Source organism: Bombus huntii, chromosome 18 (assembly GCF_024542735.1).
Source record: "Bombus huntii isolate Logan2020A chromosome 18, iyBomHunt1.1, whole genome shotgun sequence".
NCBI classification, from domain to species: domain Eukaryota; kingdom Metazoa; phylum Arthropoda; class Insecta; order Hymenoptera; family Apidae; genus Bombus; species Bombus huntii.
In genome coordinates this window covers 4,810,478-4,827,368 of record NC_066255.1, presented here as the reverse complement: position 1 = coordinate 4,827,368, position 16,891 = coordinate 4,810,478, and the positions used below count along the sequence as shown (strand labels likewise).

At 45.8% G+C, this 16,891-nt stretch overlaps 3 protein-coding genes across 16 annotated transcripts in view; 1 reads left to right on the top strand and 2 right to left on the bottom strand.

The window, feature by feature from the left end:
* LOC126875500 (uncharacterized) overlaps nt 1–16,891 on the top strand; it is a 555,738-nt gene that overhangs the window by 506,536 nt on the left and 32,311 nt on the right. The gene's annotated exons all lie outside the window — the stretch shown is intronic.
* Nucleotides 10,212–10,733, bottom strand: LOC126875433 (uncharacterized). The gene has a single exon (XM_050638348.1). It carries the CDS (start codon nt 10,731–10,733, stop codon nt 10,212–10,214), a length of 522 nt encoding a protein of 173 aa, XP_050494305.1.
* On the bottom strand, nt 10,736–11,475 carry LOC126875432 (uncharacterized). The gene is made up of 2 exons (XM_050638346.1): nt 11,130–11,475; nt 10,736–11,058 (listed from the first exon to the last, which is right to left on the bottom strand). Exons 1-2 carry the CDS (start codon nt 11,473–11,475, stop codon nt 10,736–10,738), a joined length of 669 nt encoding a protein of 222 aa, XP_050494303.1.

Here is a 16,891-nt window from a genome sequence, read left to right as displayed (position 1 = left end):
TCTGCTAGGCATAGGTCCAGGTATGAGCCTCCTTTTGGGTAAGAGGGTAGCTCGGAATTGTATAAGTTTATTTTGTAATGGATGCTTTTATTTTCTAGCCAGTTTCTAATGAAGTTGCCTCTCGTGTTGTTTATTTCATTTTTCCAGCTCGTGTGTTTTGCGTTAAGGTCGCCTGCTATTATATAGTAGTTTTCCGGTTTGTTGAGTTGTAAGAGTTCGAAAAGTTTATTGAATTCGTCGCTAAATTCTTTCTGGTTTTCGAGGGTTGCGTAGGCTGCAGTAATAAACAAGTTTTCCTTATTGCTTATTTTTATTTTTATGATCGTTGTTTCTAGGATTTTGAAACTTGTTATTTTGTCATTTAGAATTGTTTTGTGTTTTATGGGGTTTTTATGAGGATTGCTGTTCCTCCTCCTTGGCTGGCGTTCGGTCTGTCATGTCTTATCATGGAGTAGTTTTTGAAGTGTACTTTGTGTTTTTTATTTAATTTTATTTCTGAGATGAGTACGATGTCGGGGGTTTCTTTATTTAATAGGGTTAGCATACTGTATCTTTTTTTGGTTTGAAATTAGAGAGTTGGCATTTATTGCAATTATTTTCAGATGTTTTAAGTTTAATTTATGTGTTTTTTGCTGTAATTGTTGGTTTAGTGGATTTTGGTTATTCATCCTCTGTACTATTGAAAGTGCTGCAGATGGCGTCGATCCTTTTTCGTGCGTTGAGAGTGTTTTTTTTTATTTCATTTAATTGCGTTTGTTGTTCTTTTAACGCTTGGAGGATACTTTTTTAAAAGTCTTCGATAACGTTTATAATGCTTTGTTGGGGGGTGTTATCGGTTGTAGTTGCGCTTTGGCTTGATCGCGGATTTAAGTTTGTTGTTTGTATTGTGTTTTCGATTATTTGATTTAGTTTTGTTTCTTGTTTCACTACATCAGAGAACTTTAGTTCTGGGACGTATTTACGGCTTATTTGGGCAATTCGTTTTATCTTTGTTTCTCTGTCTTTTTTCATTTTTTCGGCTAGCTTTTTGCGCAGCTCTACGAGTTTGGGGCACCCCTTGTATGATGCGGGGTGTCCGTAGTTTTTGCAGTTAACGCAGAATATTTTCTCTTTGGTTACTGCGTTTTCTTTTCTTATTTTGCAGTCTCGTGGATCGTGGGGCTCAGTGCATTTAACACAGCGATAGTTTAGGTTACAGTTTTGTGCTGTGTGACCTAGTCGCTGGCATTTGTGGCATTGAGTTATGTCATCATTTTTTTATTACTTTTTCCCATTTTATTCTGAAGTAGTTAAAATGCTTAATTTTTAACAGGTTACTTATATTGCTGTATTATGTAAATTGGGAGCAATATATTGTTCTCCCTTGATCTTTTTGTTGTAAATCGTGAGATTTTTGTAAATTGGACGTTACCGTGTCTTTTGGGTCTTGTAGAGTAATGTTGATGGGGGGGGGGGGCTTGGTTTCCCTTGCAGGTATCCGTCGGGTGCCCGGCCCCCCGTGGTGATGCTGGTGGCGCTGGGCTTGTACGATGGGGTCTGTCGCTCCTGCGGTGTTGATAGTTTTGGCGGTATGGTGGGAGCGTGTTTTCCCATTTAGCCACGTAATATTTCGGTTTTCGTTGTTGAGTAGTTTGATGGTCCCGGCTGTGATTAAGGTTGTGGTTCTGATTCTAGTATGCTAAATCTATTTTTTGTTGTGATCGCTGGAGGTGAGGCAGCTTTTATGGACCTCATGTTTTTGACTTCCTTAGTCCTTTCTTCCTGGGCGGAGTGATACTCTTCTTGTGTGTTTTTCAGGATGTTTTTTAGTCCTTTGATCTTGGCAATTAGGTTTGGTTGGGGGTTGAGTTTCCACGTCTTTTGCGCGGAAAGTCTTAAACTATTGTTGATTTCTTTGGCTGTTTTTTGCGTGTTTATTTTTCTTTTGGTGGCTTTTTTTTATCGAGTTTAAGGTGGGTTCCGTTTCCTTGCTTTTTGCTTCATTATCGATGTCTCCTATTTTTTTATATACTTTTATTTTGTCATATTTCATAATTTTATTTTTATTTTTTATCTATAACGATAATGCCACTGCAATATTTTTCACTCTTTGTCACTTTTTGTCACTTTTTCTTTTTCCTTTAGTGAATGATTGTTTACTTTGACGCGCAAACTGTCAGAACTTAAGCCTGATGTCCCTTTTTGGCTGAGAGGTCCGTCCCGTTCGGAGGTTTACGCTCAACTGCACCCGGTAGTCCCTGCCTTAGATGTAGAGGGACTCTCGCTAGGTGCGGTATTTGTATCGTGCGCCCGTATATTCTACCGCTAGCGAGATAGACAGACTCGTTGTCGTCGTGGCCCTCTGGTGTTGGCGGTTGGTACCCGCGGATCGCCCGGGAGGTGTTGCGCCGCGTTGATGCCTCGACCTATCGGCGTCCTGTTCATACCGATCGGCCACAAAACTAGCTAAATATGCAAACCGAGTAGCTGTAAAACAAGCTAAAGGAAGGAAAGAACAAGAAAAAGAAATATACATATATATCCAATAACGTGAACGTTTTTAAAGAAAATCGTGACGGCTATCCGTGGAGGATGATCTGTCGTGATTCAAGCGCGTACATTTGATCGCGATAATTAGATTTCACGATCTTGATCGTAAAATTTAACGTGCTATCTATTGGACGTCATTCTTTCCGACAATTACAAAGACAAGGCTTTAATCGCAAAAATTACTGCTATATGGAAATAAAATATATGCAATAGCAACGTAAGAAAAAATGCAAAAGGAGTTGGGAACTGACGAATCCTTTCTTTTTAAAGAGCAGCAAGAAGAATGAGAGTGGCGGGAAAAGGTATGTACCCCGATGCAAGGCAACAACTGAGAAGGTTGAAGGCACCGCTTTTAGAATTTTTTCAAAATGTATTTACGTCCACTGACGCTTGTCATCAAGCGCTCGAAATAAAGAGACTTTACGGTAAATATGAAAGATCTTTGAAACCTCATAGCAGTAGCGGATATTAACACTTTCACTCCCGGTGACACCAACAAATATTAGTGTTCGGTGACAACACGTTAGTATCACGCAGCTATTGATTAAAATCACTAGTAAATTTATGCGGACGGCAAAGAATTAAAGAAATTTATGGGAAATCGAAATGCAAAAAGAAGACAACCGTACCTTGTGAGTTAGAGAAGAGGATCAATAATATAATAGAACACGAAGACTAAGAAGCTGAAAAAATCATTGAATATAGATACTAGTTTTCGGCAATATCAGACCGTGTTATTTATTATATCACGAGTCTCAGTTCATTGGTTTCAATTTATCTATATTTTTACAATGGCTACAAAAGATATTCTTAAATACGCCTCTTTTTATCAAATCGTATGTAATTCATTTCCATAGTATGAAATTTTTGTTATTATGAAGATAGGTTGAATATTACTAAACCATATATATATGTCGGGTCACGATTCGAATTTTGGGCGCGCGACGACTCTTCATGTGGACTAGCCATCGTTTCACAAAGCCGAGATTTTATTTACACGTATATACAGGTCTATCACTAAGCTTAACAAATAATAAGTACGACTAATAATAAGTCTAACAAACACTAAGCCTAATGAATAATACGATCTACGAATAATTAAATTAAATAATACTATTAGCAATGTTTGAGTTCAAACGAATCCACGGTCACCGGGATAACTCCTTACTAAGCGAAACTAACTTAGACGCAAATGCGATCGTCGAAAATGCTCGATGTATCACTCTCCAAGGCAGTCGCAAGAATGCCAGCCTCGTGGAGATTTTTCTCCCTGTACGATTGCATTTTGTTTTCTATATCCGTTTGGAAGCATCGAGAAGGTTCCAAACGCCGTTGCTAGGCACACTCGTTGGAAGCATCGAGAAAGTTCCAAACGCCGTTGCTAGGCAGTTTCTGCCTGGAGTTTTGATTACTAATACAATGTATGTACCATTGCATCGGCACCTCCGAGGCAACATCACACGTGGCTCGGCCCGCTCTCGAGGCCGCATGCCGCCACAACCACATTTCTCGGAAAACACATACAACCACTCCAGACCTCCGTTAGATAAAACATCCATCCCGTGACCGTGGCTACGTTCAGCGACCGATTGTCACCTCGAACCCAATCTCGCTTATTACAAATCTTAAGCAATTACAACTATAATAAAATCTAGGCTAAGGTACTAGAGGATGTTCCCAAAATTTCCAAGGAAAGGCTTCGGCTTTTCTTTCATCTCCGACATATATATGTCGGAGATGAAAAGAACACCGGAGCCTTTGGAATTTTGGATAATCCCGCAATATTGTAATCTAGAGTCTACTATAGCTGTAATTAAACAATTGTAGTTATTCAATCCGATTGTAATTGTTCGCGAGTTGTGATAATGAGCTTGGGCTCAAAGCGACAGCCAGTAGCCGAACGTAGCCGCGGTCATGGGATGAACGCTTTGTCTAACAAAGGTATGGAATAATTCTATAGCTCTTCTTAAAAGAAATATTTATGGCAGCACGCGATAGTAAACATTCCAACGGTCTCTGTCCCGTGGCTCGCCACACGCAGACCCTATTCTTCGAGTAAGATGATTGCAAGATGTCAATTGCGTCTCCGGAGTAGATGTTCAGCTAGCCCGAGGGCCTGTTATAAATCTTAAGGTTTAGTTAACTAAAGTCCTTCAAACAGACAAACGGTCTTTGTCCCAACTACGGGAAAATAGGGGAGACCTATTTTCAACGAACGGCGTCTCCCACTAGCAACTTTCCCTCGAGGGCGGCTAGCATCTTTTTCTAACCACCGATATGGAGATTGACCGATTAGCAGCAACGCCAATTTCCCTTACTTTCTGAACGAAGGCTTTTCTCGACGAATCCGATGATCTCGTGTCCTTAGACACACCCCATTATAGCTTTCCTCTGTGGCATCATCGGGACGGGAAAGTCATTCTCTCTGGCGATCTCATCGACGAAAAGAGTAACCCCTTACGACCAGTGAATATTACGCGTCCGACTTAGATTTTGTGAGCACGTTCATCTATCATCCCGTCGACCGCCGATTCGTTATTGAACCCAGGATCATTGTCATTAGTTTCTCGAGTATCTAATCACCACGGTTACTCGTCCGGTTCTATGATAATCGTATTTGCACTAGTCAATGTCTTCTCTATTGCATAACGACAACGCGTAATCCAAGCGAGGATTCGTTTCACGCCCCTAACCCTAATTCTAATGTAAACCCGACATATTTATTCATATAATGTATGCTACTCGTTCTTTTTCCCTTGTTTGGTTTGAAGATCACCAGCGTATGCTAACACTCACATATTATATTACTCCTCCTTTTACTTATTCACCGCTATCCATCATAGACACCATCACCAATGAGCCGTTAATGCATCACACACTTTTCTATCCTACGCTGCTGCTGCTGTACTTGAGTTAATTTAACAGCTATTCCCCTACAAGTTATCATGCCAATATTGACCGCCACGCTTCATGTTTCCCCCACTTTAATTGTACTCAAACGATCATATGATTATAATCCTTGTCGCCTCCATATGCATACACTCTGATATCGTCTCAATATTATTCCACTCACACCCCCTTGTAATTCACCACAATCCTTAGCAATCCTGCTTGCATTTTCACACGCATGTATCATCGTATATTGTCAAACACCTAGCTAGCGAGAGCGATCCACCAACATGTCCGCTCTCAATTGCGTCGCGAACCAGACTTCTGTCTATAACCTACGTTCACCTTAACATGTGACTCGTAGTTATTCATTTGTTATAGTTCCCGAACCGTAATTACACTTTATTTCAATTCCTATCCTAGTCAAATTCTAATTTCTATTTCCTTTAATTTAGCCAATAGATTAACTTAATATTAATTTAGCTCACTTTAACTTCAATTAAAATCCACTAAACGCTTACTCACTCAATAACATTAATTGTTATATCGATTTTAGCCCCGCTACGCCTTCCAATTTAGCCTGTGACTTCTTGCATCCGTTAAACCCTCTCATCTTATTCAAGTCAACAATAAACTAAAATCACTGTACGTACCCACGACACTCTAATTCATCTCAAATGGGAATTATCCATCACTATCTAGCTCGTTAAAAATTGGTATTTCTCATGTTTCCTTTAAACTAATTCCACCCACGATATGACACATCTACCCCTAACCAACTACTATTACAACTAGCCTTATGCTCACGAGCGAGAGCTCGCGGCAAACACGTCCGCAAGCAACGACGTCTCGAGTCGAACTCCAGTTTTGCTGCTAATTAAACTCGGTTGTCTGATTTCTAAGATTTTATGTGTTTTACACGATACGTCGATCTGCACATTTTTCCTAATGATAATGATATAATGATTTTCTGTCTGTAAGGGTATGAACGTCAATTCTTCCAACTTGAATACAGCAGTTGGGCAGGTTTTGACTGTCTGTTGATTATTAGTTAATTCGATTCTACATTCAGGTGAACTGATTCTATTGTGACTTGACTGAGTTCCCTTACAAATGTCGATGATTGCCGTTCGTTTATATTTGTTTAAGTAGTGGCTATCGACAAAGGTGTATCGTTCTAAGCTGATTAGTATCAGTTTCTACTACAGGTGCGATAAATACAGAGTTTTACTTGAAAGGTATCGGATAAATTTTTGTTATTTTCCATTCGTTGTCTTCTGAAAACGATACAGTTATCGTATATATGAGTTTGTTATCATTTGTCCATAATTTTAGTTTACTTAGATCTAGAATTAGTAGAAAGTTTTGAACTGAAAGATCGATATGATTACTCATAAAGTTTTGCTTCGTTATTTGGTCGAGTGTTGTTAAGAATTGTTTAGGTTCCATAATTTGCGGGTTTATGATTCCTTGTTTTCCTGATACTATAGTGTTAAAAATTTCGTCGATGTTAATATGGAGCTCCGATATGGTAGATTCAGTCTGAATTAGTAAAGAGATCACTATTTCGTTTTTCTCGTTATGGTTTTCAATCTTGCGTATGACGTTGCTAACGTTTTCGAGTTGCTTCGTCTTAGCATAGTCTAGCACGCGTTTGATAAGTGCGGTTTGATTACTGAGGATCGTTTTTATTTTATTGTTGGAGTCAAATAATGTGTAGAGGATGAGTCGAGTCCGTGATGATTGTGGTTGGTGGCTGTAGATGTCGCTGCTGGGGGTACTGCTATATTTTCTTCCTAATTAGAATCGTGGAATAAAAATCGGACTTCGGTCGCCGGGATTCGATCCCGCGTTCCGAACGTTCGTAACCTTTTTTTTTTTTGTACGTGGAGAAATCCTCATGGACACTCCGCTGCTGCAATAATCGCGTAACAGCAGAGTAGTGTCGGACTCCTACCGACTAAAACTCCACGATGACCATCTTATGCGCGTGACAGGGGAGCTCCAGGAACCTCTTATGAATTAACTTCAGTTGCACCCCCCTCTCGCGTTCTCTTGTTCGAGCCGGCTATTGAGTAGGCGTTAGGGGAAGGTCGTTGCCCCTAGCCCTGTCACTTCTTCTGGTCGTAGTCCATTGGGGTGGTGGCGGGGCGGCTCTGGATCGTCTGACTGCCATCCTTCTCCATCGTCTTATCCTGCAGGGGTGAGAGTTTTTTTTCTCTCCCTTTCCGCTCGCTCCTTCGCGAGCATAACTCGCTCGCAGAAGAGGCGGACGGCCTCGTATTCCTGTGACCCTCTCAACATCGCTTCTACAATCGCTGAGGGTGTCAACGTTTCTCCTATGGTGTGCCGCAGGGTGTAGCGGGGCAGCTCCCACACCGGACAGAGCTCCAGGGTGTGCTGCGCTGTGTCCCTGCCCTCTCCGCAGTGGTGGCAGGTGTCTGTCGTCTCTCGCCTTATTCTCTTCAGGAACTCGCCGAACACGCCGTGTCCGGTGAGCACTTGTGTCATCCTGAATGTGAGTGGGAGGCCGTGGCGGCTCCTGCATGCCTCCCAGTTTGGTAGGACCGCTTCCGCGCCTCGGTGATCGCTTCTCCCGTTGATCAGTTGGGATCGCCACAGGTTCCATGTGTCCTCCTCGGCGGTTCCTGTGTCGTTTGGACCCGCCTGCTCGGTGGGGTCTTCTCCCGGGTGCCATTCTCTCCGGCGGGTGTATCTCTTTTTGAGCGCCAGCGCCCGCAGCTCCCACGGGGGGGACGCGGCTAGGGTGGACGCCGACGCATGAGACACCGTCCGGTATCCCCTAATGATTCTGATGGCGGTCACTCTGTGCAGCCTTCTCAGGAGCAGAATGCTGCGACGGCTTGCCATCAGGTCGTCCGCCCATACTGGGGCCCCGTACATCACTCGTGACCGAACGACGCCCTCGTAAAGTCGGCGCACCGCGTCTCCGGCCCCGCCGATGTTCGGTAGTAGGCCGCACAGGGCATTGGCAGCCGCTGACACCTTCGGGATCAGTGAGTCGAAGTGCGGCTCGAACGTCCACTGGCTGTCGATGGTGAGTCCCAGATACTTCATCTGTGATCCCACCCGGACGGATTTACCTGCCATATTTATGCATAGGCCGGGCGGTGGTGTCCCTCGCCTCTTCCTGTCAAAGTACCAGGTGGCCTCCGACTTCGCAGGGGAGACACTCAGGCTCAGTTCGTTCACGGCACGGATCGCACAGGCCGTTGCGATTTCGCCAATGCGCAGCGTCTCGTGCCAGCCACGATCCTCGACCAGGATTAGGGTGTCGTCCGCATAACATATCATGGCCGCGCCTGGGGGTAGCGGGCATCGCAGTACCTCGTCGTACGCAACGTTCCATAGTATGGGGCCCAGCACCGAGCTCTGCGGGACGCCACGCTCGACGGATCGCTTTTCCTCTTCTTCCTTACTGGTGTAACACACCCACCTGTCGTCGAGGTAGGCTCGGATCAATCGGACGAGGTAGCTGGGAACCTCGAAGTGCTCCAGGGCCGTCACTATCCTGTCCCATGGCATGGTGTTGAACGCGTTGACGATGTCCAGGGAAACCGCCAGCGCCACGTCTTTCCGGGAGACCATGTCCTCCGCAATCGCTCGTACGCGTTTGACCGCGTCAATCATCGAGCGCCCCTTCCGGAAGCCGTACTGGCTTTCGTGCAAACCTGGCACTTGACCCGCTATGTGTCGTTCCAAGCGGGCGGCGACTACCCTCTCGAGTAGTTTGCCGACCTCGTCCAATAGGCATATCGGCCGGTACGCTGACGGCGAGGTCGTCGGTCGGCCCTCTTTATGGAGCAGGACCAGTCTCGTCGTCCGTCACGCCCGGGGGTAGACTCCCTCCCTCAGGCATCTTGTGAAGAGGTGCCGGAGTCTGGGGGCCATGACCCCCATCACTTCCCCCCAGATCCGGCCAGGGATTCCGTCCGGGCCCGGTGCCACGTTGCGGGAGGTCATTCTTCTGGTAGCCTCCCATATCTCCTCCTCCGTGACTTCCCAGCCGTCCCTCCATTTCAGCGGTCGTGTCGTTTCCCGTGGCCGTTCCACCGCTCTGTTTTCTTGTGGGGGAAAGAGCGTTCCGGTGATCCGCGTCAGCAGCGCAGGTTCCATCTCCGTCGTTGTCAGGGGGCCCTTCGGGCGTAGTTTCTGTGTCACCTTCCTGTATGGCCTTCCCCATGGGTCCGACTCGACTGTTTCGACCAGTTCGGACCAAGCACGGTCCTTCGCATTTTTAATTTCATTTTGTAGCGAGCGCCGTAGCGCGCGGTACGCCCGGTAGCGCAAGGAGACTTCTTCTTCGTCGCGTCGTCGCCAGCGGCGGGCGCTTAGGTACTGTCTTCGGGCCCGGACACATCTCGTCCTCAGTTCCGCGATGTCGGGGTTCCACCAGTAAACTGCTCTGCTTCGCACCGTGCCCGGTGTGGCCCGTGGCATGGATGCGTCGCAGATTGCTGTCGTGGCTTGGCGGAGGTTCTCGGCCTCCTCTTCCACGTCTGTTTCGGTCGTCGTTGTCGAGGCCTCCCAGCTCCAAGCTGTTGCTATAGCAGCCGCCCGGAGTAGATCTTCATTCCTTTCTTTTATTTTCCATCTGGGCGGTGGGCGCGCGCGCCTCCCCCTCGGCGGGCCGTGCCCGTCGTTTGTCGTCGGCATTCCAGGTCCAGGTGCATCCACCTCCATGAATATGTAGAGGTGGTCCGACAGCGTCTCGACCGCTTCGGCCACTCTCCAGCCTGAGATCCGCCTGAATGCCTCGGGGGAGGCCCATGTTATGTCAACAATGGGCTCCCTCTGCACGTCACGCAGGTACTGGTCGAGCCTTTGTTCACTAACAGAAGTCCAAGTCCCGCGGCCCAGTTTGATAGCGTGCGGCCGCGGGCGTTGGTCCTGGCGTTCCCCCATTCCGTGGAGTGCGCGTTGAAGTCTCCCAGGACGAGCACTTGTCGGGGGAGTCGTCGCCTAACGCAGTCGCCAACTCCGTCTAGGAATTCCTCGAACGCTGCCCGTCCGCTGTTAGGTGACACGTACACCCCCACCACCATCATCCCTGCCCACTCGACCGCGGCGTATCCGTTGCCGCGTTCCAGCAGGGCTCCGTGGGCGAACGCCCCGGGCGTTGATGTCCAGGTGACGGCAACCATTCCGTCCGTGTCTCCGACCCACTCCGGGGCATCCAGAACTCTGTATGGTTCCGCCACCACCGCTAGGGCGACCGTGCTCTCCCGGATGGTTTGGTGGAGCAGGTCTTGTGCTCGCCTTGACCTTCGCAGGTTAGTGTGGAGGATGCGCATGCTCAGTTCTTTGGTGTTCTTTCCTTGTTTGTGGCTTCCTCCGTGCCTACCTCCTTGTTCGCGGGCTTAGGGTCGCTTTGCAACGGGGAGCCTTTCTCGCTGCCTCTTGCAGCCGTGGATCCGCGGGCGGCTCCTTTCGTTCCTTTCTTCGAGGGGGCGCAGGCCGGTCCCCCCATCCTGTGCACCGACGGTGTTCCAAGTGCCTCGCAGAGCAGGCATTTCGGGCTCGCAATAGTGCATGCTCTCGCCTGGTGCCCTGGTTCGCCGCATCCGAAGCACAGGTGCCCCTTGTCCTCCTTGGCGGTGCAGGTCTTCCCCGTGTGTCCTATCCCAAGGCACCTGTAGCCTTGTAGAATGGTCTCCGTTCGATGGCTTCGACCTTCGCCGTCGACCAGCCTATGGCGACCTTTCCAGCCTGGGCCAGTTTCCTCACTGTACTGGCAGGGCCTCGTATCCACACGGTGCCAAGTCCGTTCCGGGCGGGGCGGATTTCTCCCAGCCGGATGTCCTCCGGCTTGCAGCCGCTCTTCCTCGCCAGGGTGTTCTGGATTTCCGCCTTGATGGCCGCTATGTCTATCAGGGACACCCTTGCCTCCGCGGCTCGGTAGGGTGTCGCCACGCGGACCTCGTTCGGGTCCAGAGCTCGCGTCAGCTGTGCTGCGAGCGCTGCGGCCTTCTCCCTTCCCTGGTCCTCGGGGACCTCTAAGATGACGCCTCCGGCGATGGTCTTCCGCATCCTCATCGTGTTGATGCCGAGCTCGGTCAGGGAGACACTGTCCTTGGCCGCAGCCAGCACCTCCGCGTAGGATTGGCTCGATTTATCCGTCAGGGTGATTGTTACCGCTGACGTTCGCGGTGCGCGCGAGAGGGGCCCCCTGCCTCCCCCTCTTCGTGCGTTCTCCAATCCACTCTCCGGAGTTTCCCTCTGTCTCTCCGCCCCTGTCTCGGGGATCAGCTTCGCCGGCTGCTTCTTTCCTGCCTCCTTCTTCTTTCCGCTTCTTTTCCTTTCAACCGTTTACCATTCGATGACAGCTGTTCGGCCTCCCTTGGGCGCTGGGGCGTTTGGGGCTCCAGGCTCCATCCCTCTCGTGTTCGCGGCAGGAGCGACCTCCTTTCCTTCTCCTTTTTCTATTCTCTGCAGTCGTTCCTCCAGTTGGTGCAGCAAGGATCTCATCTCCTCTGCATGGTGTTTGACTGCAGCGAGACGCGCCCTGTAGCTGCTCTCATCCGCGGTGGGGCGCGAGGCCGGCTCTTTTCGGAGTGCCTCTACCGCCGCCTCCAGTGTTGCTATGCGTCTTTGCGCTATAGCGAGTGCGTCGGTGACAGGGTCCGTTCTCCTCACTATTTCGGTCACGCCCGCGGTGATGGTTCTCGCCGCCCCCTTCAGGGTTTTCACCTGCGTGCCCTTGTGGTTGCGGGGTGCCTCGGCAGCCTTGGCCACCTCGGCGGCCCGGCGAATCAGTTCGGCTCCTATGTCCGCCGTTGTGGCTGTTCTCATTTCTCCAGCCGGGTCCGCGGGGAGTTCGGGGGATTCGTTGGCCTTCTTTCTCTTCGCTCGGGGTGCTTCTCTGGCGGGGGTTTCCTCCTCCTCTGTTGTTTCCTCAGTCCATATTCCCTCCTTGTCCAGTGTGAAGCGGGAGGGTCCCTCCTTTGGCGGCATCGCCTTCGTCATGCTCCTGGTGCTGACGTGTGGCAGCTCCGCAGCCAGTTCCGTTTCCCTCCGTCCCCTAGCGTTTTCCTCTACCTCCTTCCCTTTCGCCATGGTTGCGTCTGTTTCCCCGTTGGGCGGGAAATGTCGCTCGGTCAGCACTTGCCACTCTGCCAGTCGTTGGCACGCGCCAATATGGCTGCGTCTGGGTAGTTTCTCGGGTAGCCCGTGTAGCGGCGCTGTTGTCACGCGTCCTAATATGGCTACTCCACCGTCCTAACCGCACACTTGGTTGGTTTTGCTTTAACTCCTTGTCCAAGCCACACTTCCCGTATCCACACCCGCTTTGCGTTCACAGGCACTAGTCCTCCACTCTGGTTACCTCCCTTGCCCAAGCTCTCCAGTTTTCCGGAGATTTCGATTACGCTCGCAGCTCCGTCCTCTCTACGTCTGCCTCCCATATATCCCCCCACTACTTTCCCCGAACGTTCGTAACCTAATGCGTTAACCACTGCGCTACCGTCGTCCGTTAGTTGTTTATGTCGATTAGCGGTATTTGTGCTGTGTCGAGTGCCGCTACAAATGTATCAATATTTTCGTTAATGAGTTCTAGATCTTTTTCGAGGAGAGTTCCGAATAGAGTTTTAGATTCTGAGCCTATGACGTTGAGCAGTCCGCGTTTGCTTCTATAATGTAATGCGTATAATATGAAAAAATATATGAAATATCCAAGGTATAGTTTTATTAAACTTACTTTTTATAATGCTTCGTAGGTAAAACAATTTTCTATCCAGATTCCACTTTCTGAATTATATTTTCAAAAATGCTCGATAAGGAGTACAATTTTCTACCCAGGTTGTACCTTTCTAATTATATCTTCCAAAATTCTTGATAGGTGAAACAATATTCCACCGACGATTTACTTTTTTAATTGTATCCCCAAAAATATGGACCTGCTTAACGTTTAGATATTATTATTTTTTTCGTTGTTACTTGATACGGCTAGCAATTAAATAGTGAGAATAAGAAGAATTGGAAGTGCCATTTTCGAAAAAGAATTTTGTTTTTCCTTGAAGAGGTTGTTTGTATGAAGGTTAATATCACTAAATATGAAGGGAAGTGTAATCATAATAATTCGTACAGTTTTTAACGTTTCAGTTTACACGTTTTTACGTGATATAGGTTGTGTATGATGTATGTTATACGATTAGTTCCCTAAATTAGACTGTGTGCACCATGTGCCAGCAAACTCCCTCCATCGTGCTTGAACATGTGCGTAGATAAATCTGCCTCAATTATCCCATCAGATAAGAAAATCTCTACTGACCTTCTTAAGCAAACTACATAATGGACTTACATATCTTCTCTTAAGATATAAAGAAGATATTTTTTTTATCGTTAATTAACAGATCTTTGAAACGATAGAATAGAGATATCGTAAAATTATATAAAGTATTATAATATGCGTAATAAATAAGTATCGTTATATTTTTCTAATAAATAACATTCCCTTAAACAAACAATTTCTCATAAACAGTCGTTTCCCAGAAAACTTTAGTTTCGATACTGGCAACTTTATCTACTTCCGCTCTTCAATTATGAAGGATTAATCTTTACGAAACTTTTGGAACGGCTAAAGATTTCTCACGATGAAACGCGACGAATTCGATACAAACTACGCGGAAATAAAGACAGCTGCGATGGAGGATCGCGGGATTGATATTAATTAATTAATCTGTGGCAACCATTATATCGATTCGTTACGTTATTGCGACAGGTCACGCAACATTTTATTGCTTCTGTTTCTACAATTTAATTACAAAGTATTCAATTTTCCGTTATAAACAAGGAAAGGACTGCAAGTTTGTACAGCTTTTATCAAGATTACGTGCCATTGAACATATCGATTGATTGACTTCTCATGTTTCGTATTAATCGACATCCGATATAGCTATGGGACCAGGAATATTGAAATATTGGGAAGTCAGTTATATTCAGGTGTTCTATAGATTTGACGTATAAGCCTTGTAACATGTACTTCTTCATCAGACGTTTACGAGATACTGAACGATGGCTACGCTTGTAGTATCCAAAAATTTTACGTCGATTTATAATCGAAGATTCGATCAAACTATAGATAGATTTGAATATTCTACGAATTGAATTTAATATTAAGAATTTTAGTTGTATAGATCATCGACGAAAGTCTGTTACACGGACCCTTTCAACAGTTCTATACACACTTCTATTATATATTTTATTTTTTAAAAATAACGCTTTGGCATGATCAAGGATCGGAAGTATAAAAAATGATTGTGACAATTCGAGCAGTGAAAGCCTCTAGAGTAACATTATATTGGTCTCTATAGCGACATTGTGGTACCGTGTCATTTTCAAAGTTCTCAGAATTGGTACTGTATTTAATATTCTTCCCGGTTCCTGGAAGAATTTCTTCAAAACTACGTTAACCCATGAAGAATCAACCAACAGTTTCTCATAATGCCGTTTTATCCACATCCTTTGAAACTCATGAAATTGTAGAATCCAGATAGAAAAAGTAGAGACAAGGTAAACGCGAAGCTCATCCTTGGAATTGCTTGTCGTGGTGATAATGTTAACAAATAGAATTCGATAACGCAAATTCATTGGGGAAAAGGTGACAGATGAAATTCGCTAACGCAACGTTGCCCGTTAATGGGCTAAGAATTACGCTCCATGGGATCGCTCACTACATTCTTCGAAACGACCCTCGTAATCCATAGGCTCGTAAACGGCTTCCGTAACCGTAACGAATTTCAATCTTGTTCACGGATCTCTGACCGCTCGTTTCGAGGGTAACGAGGGGGTTGCGTGTTCACGTGCGTGCAACAGAAGGTGTTATCGTGATTGTAAGGCGTGCTGGAGCAGATAAGTCCAATATGTTCGCGGAAATCGTCGAGATTCATTGCCCAAAGCTGGCTGATAGTCGAAATTAACTTCGCCTCGTCCGATTTCCGCGTTCACATCGCTTTCACGATGGTTAGGCGTTTCTTCGTTCGTTTCTAACGCTGAGTTTTGATTGTAGCAATTTAAATACGAGGAGACTGCTGGTCAGTTCGAATCGATTATTTTCTATGCAGTAATCGTAGCAAAATGAATATATTCTAATTTATACGTGTCCTTTGTCCCACTTTGTGCCCGCTCTTTTTCCCCTACTTTCTACTGTTTCGAGGCATGAATGAATCCTCTGAACTTGTTGCTCTGGCAGTGAATGAAAAGTGAAGTTTAGGATTGGAAAGTGAAATGAAAGTTTCAATTCCTCGCTTGTGTTTCACTTGTGGAAAGAATCTTCATCAGAAGTTTGACATTTTTGATAGACGCAAGTGTTTGTGCTTACATTTAGATTTTAGAAAGAATTTTGAATTGTATATGTCGATTACGTATATTGGTCATTTAAAAAAATCATAAACACTGTTCAAACTTCTAAGGTACAATGAGAAAAATACAATGTTCATCATTTTATCTTTCCCATGCATTACTGTACTATTACTTAGTGCTGGAAGTTATAAATACCTCTTGTCGTAACTTATCAAAATGTTCTGCTCAATGATATAATCCCATTCATCCCCTGTCATTCCCACCCACCATTTACATCTCATAACATAATAATAAAACAGTACTTGACATGATTAATAACATATTAAAAGCATCACCTAGAAGAGATGAATTATTTCATAATATAAACTTTCATGTTTATTAATCCCTTAATGTTTTTGTATTCTAATACTTTTGTATATCGCTTATGCTGTAGGTTGAATATGCAAATTAATATTTTTATGTGTCGGAGATGAAAGAAAAGCCGAAGCCTTTCCTTGGAAATTTTGGGAACATCCTCTAGTACCTTAGCCTAGATTTTATTATAGTTGTAATTGCTTAAGATTTGTAATAAGCGAGATTGGGTTCGAGGTGACAATCGGTCGCTGAACGTAGCCACGGTCACGGGATGGATGTTTTATCTAACGGAGGTCTGGAGTGGTTGTATGTGTTTTCCGAGAAATGTGGTTGTGGCGGCATGCGGCCTCGAGAGCGGGCCGAGCCACGTGTGATGTTGCCTCGGAGGTGCCGATGCAATGGGACATACATTGTATTAGTAATCAAAACTCCAGGCAGAAACTGCCTAGCAACGGCGTTTGGAACTTTCTCGATGCTTCCAACGAGTGTGCCTAGCAACGGCGTTTGGAACCTTCTCGATGCTTCCAAACGGATATAGAAAACAAAATGCAATCGTACAGGGAGAAAAATCTCCACGAGGCTGGCATTCTTGCGACTGCCTTGGAGAGTGATACATCGAGCATTTTCGACGATCGCATTTGCGTCTAAGTTAGTTTCGCTTAGTAAGGAGTTATCCCGGTGACCGTGGATTCGTTTGAACTCAAACATTGCTAATAGTATTATTTAATTTAATTATTCGTAGATCGTATTATTCATTAGGCTTAGTGTTTGTTAGACTTATTATTAGTCGTACTTATTA

Bases quoted from the DNA above. Each gene is read 5' to 3' on its own strand.
- LOC126875433 (XM_050638348.1), bottom strand. From the start codon at position 10,733: ATGCGCATCCTCCACACTAACCTGCGAAGGTCAAGGCGAGCACAAGAC.
- LOC126875432 (XM_050638346.1), bottom strand. From the start codon at position 11,475: ATGAGGATGCGGAAGACCATCGCCGGAGGCGTCATCTTAGAGGTCCCC. The intron at 11,059-11,129 runs GCTGGTCGACGG...GCCTTGGGATAG, and splicing joins GGCTGGAAAGGTCGCCATAG to GACACACGGGGAAGACCTGC.